Source organism: Danio rerio, chromosome 14, assembly GCF_052040795.2.
Source record: "Danio rerio strain M-AB ecotype USA chromosome 14, GRCz13ab, whole genome shotgun sequence".
NCBI classification, from domain to species: Eukaryota; Metazoa; Chordata; class Actinopteri; order Cypriniformes; family Danionidae; genus Danio; species Danio rerio.
In genome coordinates this window covers 46915067-46937160 of record NC_141034.1, presented here as the reverse complement: position 1 = coordinate 46937160, position 22094 = coordinate 46915067, and the positions used below count along the sequence as shown (strand labels likewise).

General features: G+C 36.0%; 2 protein-coding genes across 3 annotated transcripts in view; one reads left to right on the top strand and one right to left on the bottom strand.

Annotated features, from left to right (window-relative positions):
* LOC147834029 (uncharacterized) overlaps positions 1–22094 on the top strand; it is a 1152336-nt gene that overhangs the window by 273134 nt on the left and 857108 nt on the right. The gene's annotated exons all lie outside the window — the stretch shown is intronic.
* Positions 875–4774, bottom strand: LOC147834030 (uncharacterized). The gene is made up of 3 exons (XM_087280951.1): positions 4076–4774; positions 1514–3747; positions 875–907 (listed from the first exon to the last, which is right to left on the bottom strand). The coding sequence occupies exons 2-3, from the start codon at positions 2759–2761 to the stop codon at positions 875–877; spliced, it is 1281 nt and encodes a 426-aa protein (XP_087137077.1). The 5' UTR covers positions 2762–3747; positions 4076–4774.

Sequence of the window (22094 nt, the reverse complement as noted above, 5' to 3'; positions counted from 1 at the left end):
GCATGGTATATGCTTTCAATGATTTCCTGAAGATACCAAAAAATAACACAACAGGAATAACTACAGCAGTCTCGATTGTCTGATCTCATATGAAGCAAGAGATCGCGATGGCATATGATGACTTGTACAGATGTTGTAGTGCTGTCCCATTTCTTAGGGGTAAATTTTAAAGCCCTTCCCTTTCACACTCTGTTTCAAGGGCCAAATGGGGAAGGGGTACAAAAATAGAATTGGGATTGGGCCTTTCTGCTCTGTTCTCCCCTACTTTGAGGGTCTTGAAGCACTAAAAGTGTCAGTAAAGACAAAAAGATTTGTATCGGCCAAAATGGATGTGAATTCATTAAACACAGTTCCTTTTTATTTGCCCTACTAAAAACTGATTCTGTCAAATAATACAGCTTGTTTCTCATATTTACCTACAGTCAGAATGGGGTAGTCATACCCAGTCATACACACACTCAACGCTTTAACCTTTAAGTTATGCTGTGAGTCAGACTGACCTATTTTAGAGCTTATCATCACTGCTATGATATAAATGTTTGCAGTATGAGCCTTCATTTTATCCTCAAGGTAGTGTTGCAAAAAGAAAATGAATATTAAAAAGAAGAAAATGACACACTTTTCATAAATAGATGATAACCTGGTGCAATTTGACCTGGTGGAGAAAGATATTAGGGCTTGTGCTGCAGTTGTTGTTGATAATAAATTATGTCTGTTGTTTACACCGCCTTAAGCTTGAGCCAAGACAAGAGACGTAAGTGGATAAAGCGCTTGAGCGAATGAAATGCTTTTTCCTTCTTATTTTTTTTGTCACTAAATGTCAAGGAAGTCAACAAATATAGAATAACATAACAGGTGACAAGCAATGTCCATTTCAGCTGCTGGTGGAGCAAGGAGTGAAAAGCACCTGTAGAGGCAGCAGAAAAAGAAGCATGAAATATAAATGGGGCTGGATGTGACCCAGTTTCTGGGGTCACTGAGGAGGTCTATAAAATATCTGGAGAAAGTCATCCGTTAGCATTCACATTCATCTCAATGGCAGTGGTTTGCCTGGTGCAGGACCCTGCAGATTTGAAATCTGCCATCTTTGCTCATGGCGGCTCATGGGCAATAGTTGTTTTGAGCCAATCACCTGAATCTAAATGCCAGGTGACTGCGAGTCTGGAAAAATAACAAGCGGCAATCTGAGCATGGCAGAAAAATAAAAGCTCTTTTTACACCATTAAGAACGGCGACCAGCTAGCTATAACTAACTGAACATGTTTTAAAACATCTTCTACACAAAAAGTCAGTTTGTGAATTTTTCTTGTGATAAATTGATGGACAATAGATAAAGACATGGATGAATGGATAGATGAATGGAAGAATGGACAATAGATAGAGACATGGATGGATGGATGGATGGATGAATGGAAGAATGGACAATAGATAGAGATATGGATAGATGGCTGGATGGACAATAGATAGATATATGAATGGATGGATGGATGGATGGATGGATGGATGGATGGACAATAGATAGAGATATGGATGGATGGACAAGAGATAGAGATATGGGTGGATGGATGAATGGGATGATGGATGGATGTGTAGACAATTGATAGAGACATGAATGGATAGATGGATGGATGGATGGATGGATGGACAATAGATAGAGATATGGGTGGATGGATGAATGGGATGATGGATGGATGTGTAGACAATTGATAGAGACATGGATGGATGGATGGATGGATGGATGGATGGACAAGAGATAGAGATATGGGTGGATGGATGAATGGGATGATGGATGGATGTGTAGACAATTGATAGAGACATGAATGGATGGATGGATGGATGGATGGATGGATGGACAATAGATAGAGATATGGATAGATGGACAAGAGATAGAGGTATGGGTGGATGGATGGATGGATGGATGGTATGATGGATGGATGTATAGACAATTGATAGAGATATGGATGGTGGATGGATGAATTGATTGACAGACAATTGATAAAGATATGTATGAATGGATGGATATATGAATGGATGGATAGACAATTGATAAAGATATGGATGAATGGATGGATGGATGGATGAATGGATGGATAATATACAGAGATATGGATGGATGGACAATAGATAGAGGTATGGATGGATGGATGAATGGATGGATGGATAGACAATAGATAGAGACATAATTGGATAGATAATATATGGAAATATAGATGGATGGACAATAGATAGAGGGACGGGTGGGTGGATGGACAATATATAGAGATGTGGATGGATGGATGGATAGACAATTGATGGATTTATGTATGAGTAGATGGATAGACGATAAATGGAAATATGATGGATGGATGAATAGACTATAGATAGAGATGGATGGATGGATGGATGGTTGTATAGACAATAGATGGAGAAATAAATGGATGGATGGTTGGATAGTCAATATATGGAGATATAAATGGATAGATGGATAGACAATATATGGAAGGATGAATAGACGGGCAATAGATAGAGATGTGGATGGATGGACAATAAATAGAGATGTGAATGGATGGATGGATGGACAATAGATGGAGGTATGGATGGATGGAGAATAGATAGATAGATAGATAGATAGATAGACAGACAGACAGACAGACAGACAGACAGACAGACAGACAGACAGACAGGCAGGCAGACAGACAGACAGGCAGTATATTAATTTATATGTTAGTGTATGTATAGCTGTGTTATGTGTGCTGTTAAATGAATATGTGTATGTGTGCATAAAATAAATAGTGTTGCTCCACAATTATTATCATGGATGGATTGAAGGAAAGAAGGAAGGATGGCTGGATGGATGGAAAAAATGCATGCACTGAGAAAGAGCAGAAAAGATGACTATTCTGTTGTTCTTTTATCTTTGGTTATTTTAGTTCTTGAGCGTCTGTCTACAATGTTCATCGTTTAATCATACACAGATTTACACCAAAAATAAACCATAATATTGGAAGCAATCAGTGTATTTGATTAAACGCACAACATTAAGGACAGACATTGTAGGACTAAAATAACCAGAGCTAAATGAGAACAACAGAATACGCGTCATTTCTTTGTTTGTGCCATTTGCAGCAGTGCGTATCTGTGATTTTTCCTCTGAATGGTGACAACTGATGTGCTGTCCTTCTCTGGGGAAATAGATTCCCGAAGTACTGTACAAATTTTAATACTGGAGAAATTTATCACCATTAGCAGCCTGACTGACACAATGCCAGCCGTTCTTGTTTAGATGACAACCAGGACTCTTGAGATATTTGTGTGTATGAGAGAAATTCATATCTATTGTAAGTTTGCCAAGCCATCATCTTAGGTCTTCAGCATATGAGCTGTGGGCCTTTTTTCGGTTAGAGTATAAATCCCAATAGGCTATAAGCTATTTAAATAAAAATAAACAGCTATGACCACAATTACAGTTAATAAACAAATTCTGTCAGCGTGACATCCAAACCTGCCATTATACATCAGATCTCCCTCCCTCCGATCTCTTCGTGGCGGCTCTCAATGGATACATTCGAACAGCAGCAGAATACAGTTGTCAGTCCTGTTTAAAGAGCTAAAAACAGTTCTTTTCATGTCTCTTTTAGTTCATAAAAGAAGTGACAACCGCATAAACAATGTCTTGCGTAAATAAAAGGTCTCAGTTTCAACACATTGATTCATTCATTCATTCATTCATTAATTGAACTGATTTTATTGCACCTGTACAGTCAACAACTGTTCTTTTTTTTTTTTTTCTTCACTCCCATCAGGTGAAGTTTTTTTTTCCCTCTCCGCTGTCGCCACTGCCTCGCATGGTTCAGGATTGGTAGAGCTACGCATCGATGAATTGGCTCTTCAGTGTTTGAACTCTCAGTAATGATTAAATCACACTGAACTGAGCTAAACTGAAATGAACTTAAACACTAAAAACTGAACCACACTGTTCCAGTTACTGAACCACACTGTTCCAGTTACTATGACCATTTATGTGAAGCTGCTTTGACACAATCTACATTGTAAAAGCGCTATACAAATAAAGCTGAATTGAATTGAATTGAACAACTCAATGATTCAGTCCCCATTTAATCCCTCACTGATTCAAATGATCTGTTCACGGTGAGTCTTAAGTTACCAAATCATTGATTCAAATGATCCATTTTGACCGACTCTGTAATTAACAACTTAATAATTTTGTCTTCATTTATTCCCTCACTAAATCAAAAGATCCAGTCACAGCGAGTTTTAAGTTACCTAATCACTGATTCAAATGATCCAGGTAGACTGATTCTTTAATTAACAACTCAGTTATTCAGTCCCAATTTAATCGCTCACTGATTCAAATGATCCGGTCACAATGAATCTCAAGTTACCAGCTCACTGAATAAAATGATCCAGGTAGACCGATTCTTTAATTAACGACTCAATGATTCAGTGGCCATTTAATCACTCATTGATTCAAATGATCCGGTCACAGCGAGTCTTAAGTTACCAAATCACTGATTCAAATGAGCTAGTTAGACCAACTCTGTATTTAACAACTCAGTGCTTCAGTGGCCATTTAATCACTCACTGATTCAAATGATCTGGTCACAGTGAGTCTTGAGTTACCAAATCACTGATTCGAATGATCCAGTTAGCCTGATTATTTAATTAACAACTCCATGATTGGGTAGTCAGGGCAAATTTACAGCTAATGACTCACTGACTTACAATTTGCATTTATTTATTTAGCCGATTCATTTATTTTTATACAAAGAAAGTTAAAATTGAGAAAAAAATAGAATAGAAGTATCCGATTAGCTAATGAGCAACAGTTTGTAAGAATACTTATGTGCTAGGACTGTGTGATTACCTGAAATCGAATTGCAATCTTAATTTGAAACATTGCTATAAGCTAATCGCAAGAGGCTCCGACATGAAATATATATTATTTAACTTACCCCGCTTAGAGCAAATGCGTGACTGCCGTCTGTGTGTGACAGTCTTACTAGACAGTTAAGTGCGACACTTTCGTTCTGCCCATTCATAATTGCTGGACCGAACTATGTGGTACATCCACAATAAAAAAAAACAAACAGGAAAGCGCGAAGGAGTGGGATGTTGGCGGTTGCCGCTTCAGAAGCATTAGTAGATAAATTTATAAAAAAAGAAAAACAGCATTTCAGTAGTATGGGGATATCTTGGTTTCAAAGTCACAGACATCAAACAAAACCAGGTAATTTGTAAGAGCTGTCGCAGAACTGTTGCCACAGCACAAGGAAATACATCAACCAGCACCTATAAAAGCACCACATGCGGCTATACGAGGAGCGTCTTGCTAAAAATCAACTGTAAGTATTGCCATTCAATCTATTAGCAAGAAAAGTATAATTTCAGAGCTGTTTTGCTAATAAAAGTGGATATCTTTTCAGTTCCTTTTTTAACACTCACTGCATTGTAGCAGTAAGAAACCACTATACAGATTATTGACCTAAAGCTCGACTACAAAATTAAATCACTAATCAAATCAAAATCACAACATCTGCCAAAAAAAAAAAAATGCAATTGGATATTTTTTGTAAATCACACAGCCTCATTATTCAGAAGATACACTCACTAGCCACTTTATTAGGTACACCTTACTAGGAAGGGTATTTGCTGTGAAGAACATATGCTGGATAAGTTGCCGGTTCATTCTGCTGTGGCGACCCCTGTTTAAAAAAAGGCACTAAGCCGAAAAAGAAAATAAATGAATGATGATTATTATTATTGTTATTATTGTTATTATAATTTTATTATATATATATATATATATATATATATATATATATATATATATATATATATATATATATATATATATATATATATATATATTTTTTAAAATTTTTTTTATAGTCCTTTTTTGTAACCAACTCAGATTGCTATGTCCTTATTTTAATGTAAGCTATTTTTAATGTTACTAGGCAACTAATGAGCATAATTGTCTCTTATTTACTGGGCAAAACCAACTTGGGCTTGCATTTTGCACTTGGTGAGGTCTATTTATAGATCCTGCAACAAACTTCTCCCAATTTAGACACCCAAAAAGTGTATTACTCAAAAAAAAGAACAGTGTCTGACTCACATTCACTCTTTCTCCCTGGAGCAGAAAAGTTCACGAGTACAGTCAAAGGAACTCTGTGGCTACCAAGCTTGTTGTAAATTGGAATTGAATCCCATTAATAAAAGCAATTGGATTTAAGGTGAGCCACTTGAGTGGAAGGATCGTGATTTAGACACTAATTAATCAGAGAAATAAGTTTGAAGATTATGCAGGAAGATAAGACCATTAATTCTGGGACGTGAGAGTTGTGGGTGAAGTCTGCAAAGGTCACACATGACAGCGTTTTAAGGCTCCCGATTTAATGAGAGAGAAATGGATGAGAGACTGTGTGGACACAGCATTTATTAATACAATGGGAACAAGGCCAGAGCTTTATTACAGCCTGTGTTTGTATGCGAGGATCAGCGTGTGTGTGTGTGTGAGCGTTCATTACGTCAAGCACGAGCGTGTGTATATGTCTGTGTGTGAGAGAATAGAAAGAACAGGAGTTTGCGTGGGCGAGAGAAAAAAAGAGAGAGAGAAAGTGGCGACTGTGGACACGAAACTTCAGCTTGTGACCTTTACGTTTCCACGTCCGTGATCCATGCTTCATTTGAGAAGGGGAAGAACGGGCCGTTACTCTCGCTGACACTAATATTTCTCTCGGAGAGTGTTTCATCTAAAGCAACCGGTTGGTCGTGTGCACCCTTCGGCTACAGATGAGCACTTATCAATCATGGCACGTTTCTTCAATCAAAGCCACATGTGAACATGGAATATATTAATATGTTACCTTTACACCCTGACAGAGGGAAAGAGAGAAAGAGAGAGAGAGAGAGAGAGAGAGAGAGAGAGAGAGAGACAGAGAGATAGAAGTCAAAATTATTTGCCCTCCTGGTTTTCTTTTTCAAATATTTTCCAAATTATGTTTAGCAGAGCAAATAATTTTTGACAGTATTTCCTATAATATTTTTTCTTCAATTTCATCCTTCTTACACTGGCTGCATGTTACGTTTCGTATTGACTTTAAAATATTAAGCCTTACGTTCAAATCTTTAAATAATCTAGCTCCTGTTTATCTAACCAACCTTCTGTCTCGCTACAATCCAACCTGCTCTTTAAGATCTCAAAACTGCTTCTGGTAGTACCTAGAATAGCAAAGTCGAGTAAAGGAGGTCACTGGTTCAAGCCTCGGCTGGGTCAGTTAACGTTTCTGTGTGAAGTTTGCATGTTCTCCCCATTCGCGTGGGTTTCCTCCTGGTGCTCTTATTTCCCCCACAGTCCAAAGACATGCGGTACAGATGAATTGGGTAGGCTAAATTGTCTGTAGTGTATGAGTGTGTACAGATGTTTCCCAGAGATTGGTTGCAGCTCCAAGGGCATCCTCTATGTAAAACATATGCTGGATAAGTTGGTGGTTCATTCCGCTGTGGCGACCCCAGATTAAAAAAGAGACTAAGCCGAAAAGAAAATGAATGAATGAATGAATGAATGATAATGTCCGAGGCTCAGACACGCTCTTGCAGTTTGCTGGGGGGTAATAATTCTGACTTCAACTGTATACTGTATGTGAGGGAAACGCTGGGTCTAGGTTTAGTCACATACGTCCAATACAGAGGAGATGAAGAAGAGATGGCTTGATTTTTTTTCTCTTTAAACAACTGTGCTGTATATATAGAGCAGGATTATTTAAAATGTTTGATGCCCTGGACTCCCAATTGTGATGATCACCTTTCTAAATAAAATGATTAAATGTAAAATATTTACTTTAATTTCAATGTTGAAGTTTTTATTATTATTATTCAACAAATTGATAATTGATATGTCTGTTATACATTTTTTATACCATCGGTTTATTTTTTTATAGGGTATTATCCATACAAAATGGTGATTCAAATTGGCTTACATAAGAAAAGATTAACAGTAATTAAAAAAAAAAAAAAAAAAAAAAAAAAAAAAATATATATATATATATATATATATATATATATATATATATATATATATATATATATATTTATTTATTTATATATATTATATATATATATATATATATATATATATATATATATATATATATATATATATACACATTTATATATATGTAAATAATTTACTTGTTTGTTTATTTATGTATTTATTTATGATGATGATGACACTAACTATTTTTATTATTATTATTATTATTATTATTATTATTATTATTATTATTAACAAATGTAATAATAAATGTTTATGATAGCAATTTGTACACATTGCATTTATTTTTTGCATATTTTTTTCAATACACAATGGTCTTTCAAACTGCCTTACATGAAAACAATATATGTTTATGTAATATTTTTTTCATTATTTTTTTGTATTGAATTGTTTGGAAGAAAGCAGGGGTCCTCACCTAAACTGATCTGGGTTGTGTTTCTCAAAGAAATCACAGACTGAAGTAGACTGTAGAAACCAGCAGTTTCAATTATATGGGCCGTTCACAGAGAATGTGTTTTTCCTTTCCAACATGCTGTGTTTTTGCTATTATTTTTCAATGTAAATACACACTTGACGGACATGTGTGACCATTACGTTTATATCTAGCTTCTTTTTAAGACACCGTGTCAAGTTAAAAGATCTTCAATTTTCACAGCACAGCTCATTACTGTCAGTTCCACAGCAGTGGACCAATCAGAAATACTCGAAGGTGGGGCAACTATTTCAAGTTTCTGTTTATATAGGCACTTGGTGGCTGTAACCTTGTGCTTTAAGCTCTGTTTTTTTTTTTTTTTAAACCTTTCCTTACCATTGCATGTTGCATTTTTAGAAGCAAAGATGTGTTCGGTATGAATGAGCCCTTAGCCTAGAACTTTGGGAGAAATCCTACAAATAAGTTTTGAAAGGATGTTTACCACTCTCAGTCCATCAAAAGCATTTAATACTCCAATTTAAATAGGCAGAATCTTCATTCTTGGCTTTTTTTGACCTTTTGTACTTCATAACGCGTCTGAGAGTGTGTGCGCTGTCTTCCTGAAGGCTATATACACACGGCTGAGGCAAAACTGTGCTAAACTGAATGACATTGATGTAATAATGAAGGGGTTTACTAGGGTGCATAGCCATGTTTGATTGACTGTGACCTACCATGGTCTGTGTTTATGTGCTTTTGCATAAATGTGTGTACTGAATGTCGAGTCAAATGCCCAAAAGGATTTATTTGAAAAAATAAAATAAAAAAATCACATTTTCCCAGCAGGACAAGTATTATATTTAATACAGTGACCTAAAGCATTAACACAATCAAAATTATTAGGTCAAATTACAATGTAACCTACTTTAGGGCTACCTTATGAATATTCAATGATGTTTTATGTTGTCAGAATACACAATGAGAGTGTACATAATGGGACCGAGGCTTGACTTTATTAACAAAGACACAATTATGGACCCTACAGTCTTTGTGTTTATGTTGGCCTGTCATTTTTTTTCTCTCTCTTCCCTACATGCAAACAATAAAACACGCTAATCTTTTATCCTCCCAGCCCTCCAACAACAGCTCTCATCCATCACTATATATTATACTGACCAAACAAACAAGCAAACATTTATACATATTACATCTCAATAAACAAATAAAACAGACTGAACATCTCTGAGAGGAATTTTCCGATATTTTATGAGCTAGAAAAAATGTTTTATTCTGTTAACCACTGATGGCATCTGCACCAAATTTCAAATAATAAAAAAATAATATTAATAAAATGTCATCAGAAGTGCATAGTTTTTTTTTTTTTTTTTTATAAAATAACAAATATAAATTTATAAAAAAAAAAAAATGTTATCAGGCATTTTAATTAATTTTAAGACATACAATACCAATGTTTTAACAGAAGAGTAAAGAAGTATTATTGGTGGAATAACTCTGATTTTCATTCACAGCAAATTTCTGAAAAAAAAAAAACTTTTATTATTATGTAAAATAATTTAATATTATTTTATTTGGAAGAAATGTTCTTAGACCTTGAATTAAACAAAAGTCTATTTTTTAATCAAACAAAAACATCCAGAACTGTTAAGTAACAATTTATTTATTTATATTTATCATTCATTCATTCAGGGTGTCATGGTGACGCAATGTGTAGCACAAACGCCTCACAACAAAAAGGTTGCTGGTTCGAGCCACATTTCTGTGTGGAGTTTGCATGTTCTCCGGTGTCCCCCACTGTTCATAGACATGTGGTATTGGTGAATTGGGTGTGCTATATTGGTCGTAGTGTATGAGTGTGTGTGTGTGTGTGTGTGTGTGTGTGTGTGTGTGTGAGAGAGAGAGAGAGAGTGTTTATGGGTGTTTCCCAGGGATGGGTTGTGGCTGGAAGGGAATCTGCTGTGCATACTGGATAAGTTGGCAATTCATATCGCTGTGGTAACCCTTGATTAATGGAGGGACTAAGCCGAAAAGAAAATGAGTGAATAAATCATTCATTAATTTATTAATTTTCTTTTCGGCTTAGTCCCTCTATTAATCTTAGGTCGCCACAGCGAGATGAACCGCCAACTTGAAATGCCAACTGATCCAGCCAGAACTCAAACTAGTGACCTTCTTGCTGTGAAGTGACAGCGTTACTCACTATGCCACCGCATCACCCTATTAATCTTAATAATAATTACTTACTTATTGTTTTAAAACAAAAACATTCATTTTTAAGTGACCGTTTATTTATTTATTTGCTTATTTATTTATTTATTTATTTATTTATTTATTTATTTATTTATTTACTTATTTATTTATTTATTTATTTATTTATTTATTTATTTATTTATTTATTTATTTGTTTGTTTTTTTGTTTGTTTTTTAACGCTGCATATATTAATGTTTTAGTAATAATGCTTATTTCGAAAATTTTTAATAGACCATTTATTTTTATGTATTGATAATATTTACATTTATAATTTTTACTTACAGTATTTATTTATGTATTTATTTTTGTATTTGTTTGTTTATTTATTTTTAACGCTGCATAGATGCACGTTTTAGTCCCAATGATGCTTTTTTCATCTTCTTTAAAAAAGCAAAAGTATCCAGAGAAACTGGGAATTGTTAAGTAATGATTTATGTATGTATGTTTGTAATATTTATAGTTATAATATTTATTTATTTATTAAGCTGTATAAATTTCTGTTATCGTTTAATAGTGTTTTTTTTCTAGTTTTAAGAACCAAAACATCCAGAGATATTGGGAAAACGACCATTTATTTATTTATTTATTTATTTATTTATTTATTTATTTATTTATTTATTTATTTATTTATTGTTATAATACTTACATTTAAAATATTTATTTATTTATTTGTTTGTTTGTTTGTTTATTTTAAAACTATAGATTCATGTTTTAGGTTTAATAATGCTTTCATACAGAGGTCGTTATACAGAGGTATTGCAACATTTTATGTGACCATTAATTTATTTATATTTATACGATTTACATTTATAATATTTATTTATTTATTTATGTATGTATTTATTTATGTATTTTTTAAGTGTTAGACATTTACATAAAAAACAATAACATCCAGAGAATTTTTATGTGACCATTTATTTATTTATTTATTTATTTATTTATTTATTTATTTATTTATTTATTTATATTGATAATATTTACATTTATAATATTTACTTACAGTATTCATTTGTGTGTTCGTTTTTTTAAAGCTGCATATATGCACATTTTAGTTTTTATAATGCATTTTGCAACTTCATTTAAAAAAACAAAAATATCCAGAGATACTGAGAATTGTTTATTTTTATTTATAATAGTTACATTTATAATATTTACTTATTTATTAATTTTTTTAAGCTGCATAGATTTATGTTTTAGTTTTAATAATGCCTTTTTCCATCTTCTTTTCTAGCTAGACTACATACAGAGCTAGTGGAAGTAATTATGGCTGTCAAATTCAATTTGTTCCCTCTATTATTTTAGCCGAGAAAATAAGATGATGCCCTAGATGAGCTGTTTTGCTTTCATAAAGCTTGAAAACCCAAAGGGACTTGAGGTATCATGGAAGGGACTTGTGAAGCTTTTGCTGTCTTCCCTATTTCATAAGATTACCCTCCGGAGCTAGCGTTTCAGAGAGCATGATTTCCACATGGTCTCTATTTGCTGGTTTTATCTTCCCTCTCTGATGTGGTAAAAAGTTTGACACCTTAGACAACTCTATTTCTATTTTTTCGTGATAAGAAAAGCAGAGGACACATTCTCCTTGAAATCGTGTTTGATATTTAACACGCTCAAGATTTCTTTCACAGTAAAGTATGTAATGTTTTTAGTGGGAAAAATACTTTTCTCCTATACTCCAGTTTAATGTTGAAAGAGTTGAATATTATTAAGGTATTTGCTGATGATTCGCTTAATCAATAGATATAGTCAGCAGGGTTTCGCCATGCAATCCCATCACTTATTCAAATAGAATTTTGTGCTTTATTTCACTTAAATTAATAAAGCGCAAAAGTGAGTTTTAAACAGTAGCTGACAACCCTTTAAAGACATGCTGTGAGCTCTCAGGTTGTTGCTCAATATGCTTTTCTTGAACCCATCTGTTCTTATTAACTTTTTTTTTTAAGAGTCATGTCTAATAGAGGAATTTGTGCAAAAAATAAATAAATAAATAAAAAATTAAATATAATGCTGTACAGAAAATTCCACTAATTAGAGGGCCCTATGCACTTAAAATTCTTACTGGGTCCCCAAACACCAAAACACATTTGTTGAGATGTTGAGAGTGATACATATGTCTCACGTTGCTAAAAACATTATTAGGACACATATATATTTAGCTAATAAGTAAAAATTGGTTGTTTTTGCACTGCATTAGAGCATTAATTGGTTCTTCTGGTTTTAAAATAAATTTTGAAGCTACGTCACAACCATGCGATCATTGTGTAAATCCCAGCGAGGAGATTGGTTGTCTGTACCAGCCGGTACAAAGTGACATCAGCAAGTTTTAAACACGTTTGTTCATTAATAAGAAAGACTTGGTTTAAGCCAATCAGTGCGCTCTATTGTATATAAGGTGCAACTTCATTAATAAGCATGATATAGCTTGGAAAACTCTTTTTACCTGTGTTCAGAGAGATGCCAAGTTGAGTTGCCAGCCGTAATTTAAACAAGTAATAGAAGAATTGTTTGGAGGCATGGCTCGTCAGTGTTAAGTTTAGAAATGTGTCTCAACAAGGGTTTTATTTCCATTTCCCTCCAATGAGAGCACAGCTCGCGTGTGGACCCACGTGTGGATTACAGTGGCCTGCTAACATGCAATATGTTTGTAAGAAACATTTTTTTTTTACCTGAGAGCTTTTCGTATCTAGAAATGGTGAAATCAAGATTTGCCATTCGTCTTCTTTTTTTAAAAAAGACATGGTTACAGTTTGTGTTGATTGTCATGCCTCTACAGAATTGGTAAGTGTGTGATCAGTGTTCTTTGGTTATGTTGATTCAGATGGCAAAGTTAGTTAGTATCATCAGCAGTGCTCTTTCAGTTTTTAAAGACATATCTTAGTCAAAATAATTTAGTTACCAAGTTTACAGTAAAACCAGTTGGCGTTTCTGTGTGGAGTTTGCATGTTCTCCCTGTGTTCGCGGGGGTTTCCTCCCAGTGCTCCGGTTTCCCCCACAGTCCAAAGACATGCTGCAGGTGAATTGGGTAGGCTAAATTGTCCGTAGTGTATTAGTGTGTGTGTGTGTGTGTGTGAATGTGTGTGGATGTTTCCCAGAGATGGGTTGCGGCTGAAAGGGCATCCACTGCATAAAAACTTGCTGGATAAATTTGTGGTTCTAAGCCGATAAGAAAATGAATGAATAAATAAACATATGGCAGCTTAGCGTAATCCCAGAAAATAAACCAAACTCTGACCAAAGTAAGGAGAGTTTACTTGTTGTACGTGACTTGTTTTAACTATTTTGGTCCAATTAGAAACTTTTCCGTGTGAAAGTGAACTGCACCAAGAACAAAAAGGAACAATAAGTACATTTACATGGGCACCAATAATCTGATTTTAATATGATTAAGGCAATACTCTGATTTAGAGTCTACCATGTAAACAGTGACTTTTGATTAGCTTAATTCGACTAAAGTTATAATCTAACTAGACAGAAACGAAATAAAGAAATAAGGAGTATGCCAATTTTTAACACATTATTGAAGTGCAGTACAGACATGTAAACACCACGATCTAACTATTATCAATGTGTCAGATTTCACTGCATTTTGCAGCAGGATAGTGCATATACACACGGCTGTTTGACACTATTCTCTGCACCTACAGGGTTAGTGAAAGATCACAGACACATACACCACGGAAGGCAGAGGTTTTTTCCCTATTTGACATACGGTATCATATTCATGAGGGGGCATGCATAAAATGTTCCTAAATGAAAGTGAAAGTGCCAACCTGCAATAAAAATTAAGAAAATAATATATGAAACACCTGACATCACATGAAACTCTGGATGAAATGTGGATAGTGTGATGATGCAATAATCAAATTATCTGCTATAACATGTAAAACGGGATCATGAAGGAACATTCACAAAGCAACTCATGTAAAAACCTTCATCATTAGCCCCTTTCACACATACATACCTTTCCGGAAAATTACCGGCAATTTTCTGGAAAGGTCTTTATGTGTGAACAGGCCCTTTTTGAAAATACCGGTAAATTTATTCCGGCTATTTTCCGGAAAGAGAAGTTGTAACATTACCGGTAATTTGCCGGAATGCTGCACTGTGTGAACGCAAAAGGAAGATTGCAGGAAAGAGCGTATTCATGTCTAGAACGTGCTGATGTAAGACGTCTACTTTAGCCAATCAGAACACTCTGACGCATTCACGTCCACACGATTTATGAGAATATAGTCTGTGAATGTTTTCCCGGACACTGCTAGATGTTGGTCAGATAACATTTCTATGTTGCTTTTAAATGCCAACTGTGTAAATAATTATCGATAAAATGCTTATGATAAGCCGTTGTTTGTTTACCTTCAAGCTCTGACCCGTGTAACGTGAAACGGCTGGTGAGCGCCAGCACACACACATATTATGATCATCTCAACATGCGAAAGTGTTTCAACAAAGTTGTTCACAATACTTCTCCATCCACAGAGGTTGTAATGTAGTCAAATGTTTACAAATACAAGCGCAGCAGTTTAGAGCTCATTTCTGGTTAATGATGTCAGAATTTACCGGTACTTTGGAATGGATGTGTAAATGGTCCTTTCCGGAAAAATTCCGTAACGTCCCACTTAAAAAATTCCGTAACGTTTTTTTGAATTTACTGGTTAAGTCATTCCGAAAATTTTCCGGATATTTACCAGTATCACTGTGTAAACAGGGCTATCGAAAGGTTTATTCAAATTAAGGCAAATAATTTGATTACTGATGTCCATGTAGAGGCAGTGTAACGATTGTAATGCCTGTTTTGAAACAAAGCAATCAATCTACAGGTGTGAAAGCACCTTAAATCAAAAATCATGACTAAAAACAAGGCGTTTGAGGAAGTTTGGAGACAGCGCTTTACTGACACACACAGAATAACTCCCTTTGTAGTGAACTTTGTGCATTTGCAGATCTTTCTTCATGCTCAAACCTCAACATTTCACACTACAGCAAGCTGAAAGTGTAAAAAAGGAACCGCTTTAACTTCAAACCACTAAATTGGTGGATCCGGTAAACATCAATTTGTGGCGCAAGTAATGCACTGGCACAGGAGGGAGTATTTTTGTGTTGTAAATCAGCCATTTAAATTCAATGTGGTTCTTAATCGGATCCCCACAGCCTTAAAGCATATGGACAGACGTTGACGCACGTTCACACCCCCTTCCCTCAGACCTGGCGCTTACGTGGCTGGCAGGATGAGGTGGAGGTAGACACTCATTCCATTAGTGCTGCCTCTGCAAATTCCAGCTAATTTCATACACATCAATACACATTAGCATAGCACTCCGGCGTTCAGGAAAACACTGCGCTCCAGAAAGAGACCATGAGGAATGGGAAGGTGTAATGGAGAAACCGAGAGAGAGAGAGAGAGAGGCAGGATAATATAAAGTGATGATGCTTTTACAGTCTCTTTCATTAAATGCGTAAATAGATGGAAAACACATGATTGTAAATAACACGCCGGTAAAGAGACAGCTAATTAAGAGAGACTGCGATGAGGAGGGAGAACAGGGGAGGAGGAAGAGCGAGTGATAAAACAGCTCGATTATCTTCACACGTATCAAAGTGAACAGCTCATCTTCTCTGTTTACCTCCATCTACATACGTGCATCTGCAAATACACTAAGAGCGAGCATTTGCAGGCGCGCACATTCCCTATGCTAAATTACGTTAGCTTTGGAGTAACCTCTGATTTGTATTCCCTCTGTGGAGGAATCGTTTAAGAGGAACATTTTCTGAAAACACCACTTGGAAATCACGCTTCACTTGATGGTTTTTGCAGAACAGAAGGATGGCAGCTTCTGTGTCACACTTATCTCATGGCCACCAGCTCAGTGGGAACTCTACAGTGTTATTGTCAGTTTATCAGTTTATCTAACCGGCATTCATCATAATCATGCTGACAGAAAGTTTTGAAGCAACTGTTGAAAAAGAAGATGAGCGGCTTGTGGTTTGATGCAGCTTTGTTTGCTGTCGATCAACCAATCAAAGGGGGAAAATAGAGGATTAGGGTAAATTAACATTCCACTAGTGTAGAATAGATTGTCCTTATTGTACAAGGCTGATAAATGCTTCATTCTGATTGGTTGATGAATGTTCTAAGGAGTTTTCCACAATTTAAAGTATGCAGCTAGGTGGTTAGCAATGTCACCTCACAGCAAAAAGGTCACTGGTTCGAGTCATTTCTTTGTGGAGTTTGCATGTTCTCCCTGTGTTCACATGGATTTCCTCTTGGTGCTTTATGTTTCCTATATAGTGCAAAGACATGCACTATGGGTGAATTGATTGAACTATATTGGCCGTAGTGTATGGATGTTTCCCAGTACTGGGTTGCGGCTGGAAGGGCATCCGCTGGGTAAAACATACGCAGGAATATTTTGTGGTTCATTCCGCTGTGGCGACTCCTGTAATAGAGACTAACCCAAAAGAAAATAAATGAATAAAGGTTTTGAGAGCATTACAGTTTTTACTGACTCAAATCTAAAATTAAAAAACTACGAAAAAATAAACAAAAACAGAAACAAATATCATATTAATTTTTTTCTTTAAATTTTTTTCATCATCTAAAAAAACTATAGGTTATTTTCCTTTTCAAATAGTACATTTTAGTATTTAACAGTTGTGCATTGGTACCTTCAGGGTACACTTTTGTACCTTTAAGGTTCACTTTTGTATCTTTAAGGTATTATTTGGTACACATTTGTACTCTTTAGGTATTAATATACACATTTAAGTACGTGTTAGGGACAAAAAAGTATCTTTTAAAAAGTACCACCCCAGTGACAGATTTTGTACCTTGATTTCTGAGAGCCATATTGCGCCAGAACGCATACCACACACCAGCTGATTGGTGGAGAGGAGACAGAGTGACGAAGCCAATTATGATATGGGGATGTTCGGTGACCATGATGGACAGACGTCAGTTGTTAAATTTGCAAAGGATGCCGGGGTTAAACCCCTACTCTTTTTCGAAGGACATCCTGGAATTTTTAATGACTAAAGAGAGTCAAGACCTTGGTTTAACGTCTCATCTGAAAGACAGCACTCACTGGGCATTATAGAGCTGCCATGAGTATTCTGGGGCATTGGGACCCACACAGAATGCAGGTTGAGGACCCCCTGCTGGTCTCACTAACACCACTTCCGGCAGCAACCTAGCTTTACCATGTGGTCTCCCATACTAACTGGCCACAGACTTGCTTAGCTTCAGTGGGCGACCATGTGAGAGTTGCAGAGAGCTAGCTGCCATCTATGCTAGTGTTATCTTTGACTAATATTAAAATTTGTTTGATGATCTGAAACATTACAGTGTGACAAACATGCAAAAAAAAAAAAGAGAGTAATCGGTGAGCGGATATCGAATATCTGTAGCTGACGTCAGAACAACAGAAATCGTTGCTACTTCACCAACCTAACTTTATAGCTAGTATTTGAATGATTAGTGTAATGTCTAAAGTGATGACAAAACGTGATTTTGCTAACATTTTAAGATGAACAGCATGAAATGCCATCAATCTACAGAGAGTGGCCAACACAAAATGCACATTCCTGATATCTGAGTCCCACCTCACACTCAATACACTTTAATTATATGGTATAAATACAGCACTACAACATACAAAAGAGAGAGATCGATTTAGAATGTTATTTACCTGTTCAATAATGATTTGATCAGCTGTAGTTGGAAAGTACTTCTTCTTTTTTTTTTTTTACTTTTTTATTAATTTATTAATGTTTCTCTTGTAATGGCTTATTATGTGGTCTCTGTCGCCATCTTGTGGATGGACAATGTCAATCGTCTTTGCTCAGTATGAAAGGCTCATGACCGCCAATGCACCGTCTCTCAGAAATTAAAAATATTTTTAAAAAGCCCTATCCTTATGAATAAACCGCATAGATGCAATCTAAACAACTCCATTATCTCCTAAAAAAACCCCTGAAACATACATTATGTTGTCCAACAGCAGCAATATTTGTCAAACTGTAGTGTCCTCTGCTTGTTGCTGTATGTTGGCAGAGTAATACACAAGGGTGAAGGGTTAAGAGGCTGGACGAGTGCTGTTATGTGCAGAATTTTGCACGACTATCATGCTTAAATCATGCCAATCATGATTAAAAAATGCACATACTCAAAAACATTGTACTCTGTATGAAATTATGAACCCAAACTATTCCAAAAACAACATGTTTATTTTTAATATATGAAAGTGCTGAAAAGATAAAGCCACACATCCTTTTAGGTGTTGTCCATGCAATCAGACTCAGAACTATGAAAAATAATAACAACAAATATTAGTAAAAATGGAGGGGTTCTTACAATTCTACAAATTCATTCTCAAAATAATAAAAAAAAATAACTTTAAGTTGAAAGAACAAAAAGGTCTATCATATTTCTTCTTCCTCATTTCAAATGATAATATTAGTATTAATTAATAACACTGCCACAATAGTATTTTAGTTCAATTGATCTCACTGTGATTACTCATGTCTAGTTCCACGTCTCCAACATTTCTCTGCAAAACCACAGCTGAAGAATTGTAAATGCATCCAAAAACTATGATGAACGATGACGAGGGCAAGCAAAGTGAAAAGTGCACAGACACAGCAATTGTAATTATGGCAAGCTAATGTTAAATTGAGCTCCAGCCATCGACCTGGCGTTTGGTACAACAGGTCAAACGCTGCGGTGCTGAGCAGGTGCTGCACTGACAAAACGACTGATCTGCCATTATTCCACCTCGCCATGATGGAACTCTAGAACTTTCCACTAACAATCATGCTCCTGAGCAGCTACAGAAGGCCGCCTAGTGATTTGCCTAAGTGATATTGTCAGTATATTAGCAGTGAATGAAAAGGCAGACGGGAAATCGTTGAAGAGCGTGACGTGCGGGGCGATGGATGGCTAACGCTAAGTTAGCGTGCTCCTTACTTTGCTGCTTTAAATTACAGCCACCCCTTAAAACGAGCCAGCCAGAACACATATCCATTAGCATAACAGCTTTGCACAAGTCAACACCTGGCAAGGTTTAAATATGCAGACTGTATGATGAATTTCAAGCGTGAAGGCTGCTCGCATGCTTTTTCAGTATATCATTACCATAAGTGATAGCATTGTAAGGGAAAAATCCATATCGCTAACAGTTAAGGTGATGGAAACAGGCAGGCATGAAGATAGCTTCAAGTGTTTTGACAGAACGAGGTTGCTTTAAAACAGAGGAACCCCATGAGTGCACAGATTTTACATTATTTCTAGAGTGTTTTTACCATATGCTGCGGATTATTCTACAACATGCTCTAAAATAACTGACTGTTTTATTAAAATAGAGGGGGTAATCAAGCTGACTCTGTCCCATTTCTTTCCCAAGCCCTTCCCCTTCCCGTCTCAGTTCTCTTTAGGGTAGGGGGAAGTGCCAGATATCCTTTCAAATGATTTGTTTTTTTTTCAGAACCACAATACAAATTAAGGGATTTGAGAAATTTCCCTGAATACTCAAGCGTATACAGCGACAGCACGGTTGCCAAAGAAAGCAAGGAGACACACAAATGTTAGTATTTTTTTGCCATTAATAAGGATTTTTACTCCAAACAAGCATCTGTTTTATTCAACCCAGGCTCATTCTGAAAATGTAGTCCCGTGGACGTTTCTGGAGACTGCGAAATACGTCCTGGGAGGTACGTATTTTTGCAGTTTTTGTTTTCACAATTCCAAAAGAGGCCGCTATGTGTACTTTTTTGTATTTCAAATGTTTCTTGCGAGTGCTGTTCGCACCTGCGCTGTTCTCACTTAAACCCACCAGAGGCTGCTATCGAACGATCGTCTGTCTGACTGATTGAATGATTGACTGGACAACCGGCCAATCGGCTGACCCACCCTCCTCCTTCCCTAAACCCAACCCATTTTACAGATGGACTCGCCCCCTTACTTACTTCCCTAAACCCTACCAACAATTTACAAAAGTTGTCCAGAAAAAAAACTGCCCTCGTCTAATTTCAGTCGTTTTCAGATTTTACCACATTCTCACCCTGTTATGAACTTGTTCACTTTATTTTTTGGATTCTGTTTTTGTCTAACCTGATTTCTGGAGCCGCTCTTGCCCTGATTTGAACCCAGTCGTCGTCATTGTGGTCTACTCCCCTCTGCGTCTCAAGTCCGCCGACGTACACGATGAGCTAACTGGACAAACTGGTTGCAGCGGGAAAGCCCTCCACACGGAGGTAAGCATTCAGCCTATAAGCGTGAAAAGGAACGGCGTCATTCTGCCCCGTAGCGTTCGCTTAAAGAATGAAATGCAGCCATATGTACCTCCGGCTACATAATTCCCAGTCTCCAGAAACGTCCAGGGGACTACGTTTTCAGAATGAGCCTGTGTTGGTTTTATTATATTCATAACTGCGTTCATGGTTTTGCTTTTCAAAGAAACATTTTGAAAATAAACATGGCATAATAGTACTACTACATATTTTCCGTTGTTATACTCGATTACTTGACAGAACGTGATGCCATAATGATGTTCCATTTATTAGGGGAATAACCCATTAAAGGTGCCACAGGGAAGGGCTAGGAAGTGACCAGCCTTGTTCTTGTAGATCTACCTTCCGGAAGATTTTAGTTGCAACCAGTGGTGTAAAGTAACAAATAGTTAAATTATTAAGTAGTTTTTTCAAGGAATTCTCAGAAAACAAATTCATATATGACCCTGCCAAATAACAGAGATGTCGATTTCCATTGAACAAATATTATTACAGGGCCTTGGTGTTCAGAAACATATTGTACAGTAGGTCATTTTGAATTGTCACTTCACAAATCAGAGATTTGGCCAATTTGTACATTATTAATATCACAACATCTGCAATAATTCTAAATCACTATAGGTCCTCAGGCAGTCAGCGGGTGCTTTGAGCACACCTCCCCAGACAAGATGCAGCGCATCGGACAGTTCATGAAGGATCTACTGCTGGATCTAATCTCACTATATTTATTAAACGTGATATTTAATTCATCTTGTCTCCATCGAATGGCCTTTTGAATCTATTACTTATTCTCAGATAACGTGTTTTGGCTATGCACAAAGATAAGTTAATATATTATTGTAACCACGTACACTGATTCTGCACATTTGACTGATTGTTTAGTATTTTTCAATGAAAATGAAGAAGGCAGTAATGTTGTAGGCTCCATTTTGTTATAAATATGCATACAGTGAAGACGACGGTTTTTTAAATATGTAGCTACACAATGCCTCAACATTTATGGTGTATGTCAAGGTAATATCAAAAATTATATCATGTTTTATTTTATTGTTGAGAAGGTGAAACAATGTAGC

Bases quoted from the DNA above. Each gene is read 5' to 3' on its own strand.
- LOC147834030 (XM_087280951.1), bottom strand. From the start codon at position 2,761: ATGCACACATACACATATTCATTTAACAGCACACATAACACAGCTATA. The intron at 908-1,513 runs GTCCATCCATCC...CTGCCTCTACAG, and splicing joins CATCCATATCTCTATCTATT to GTGCTTTTCACTCCTTGCTC.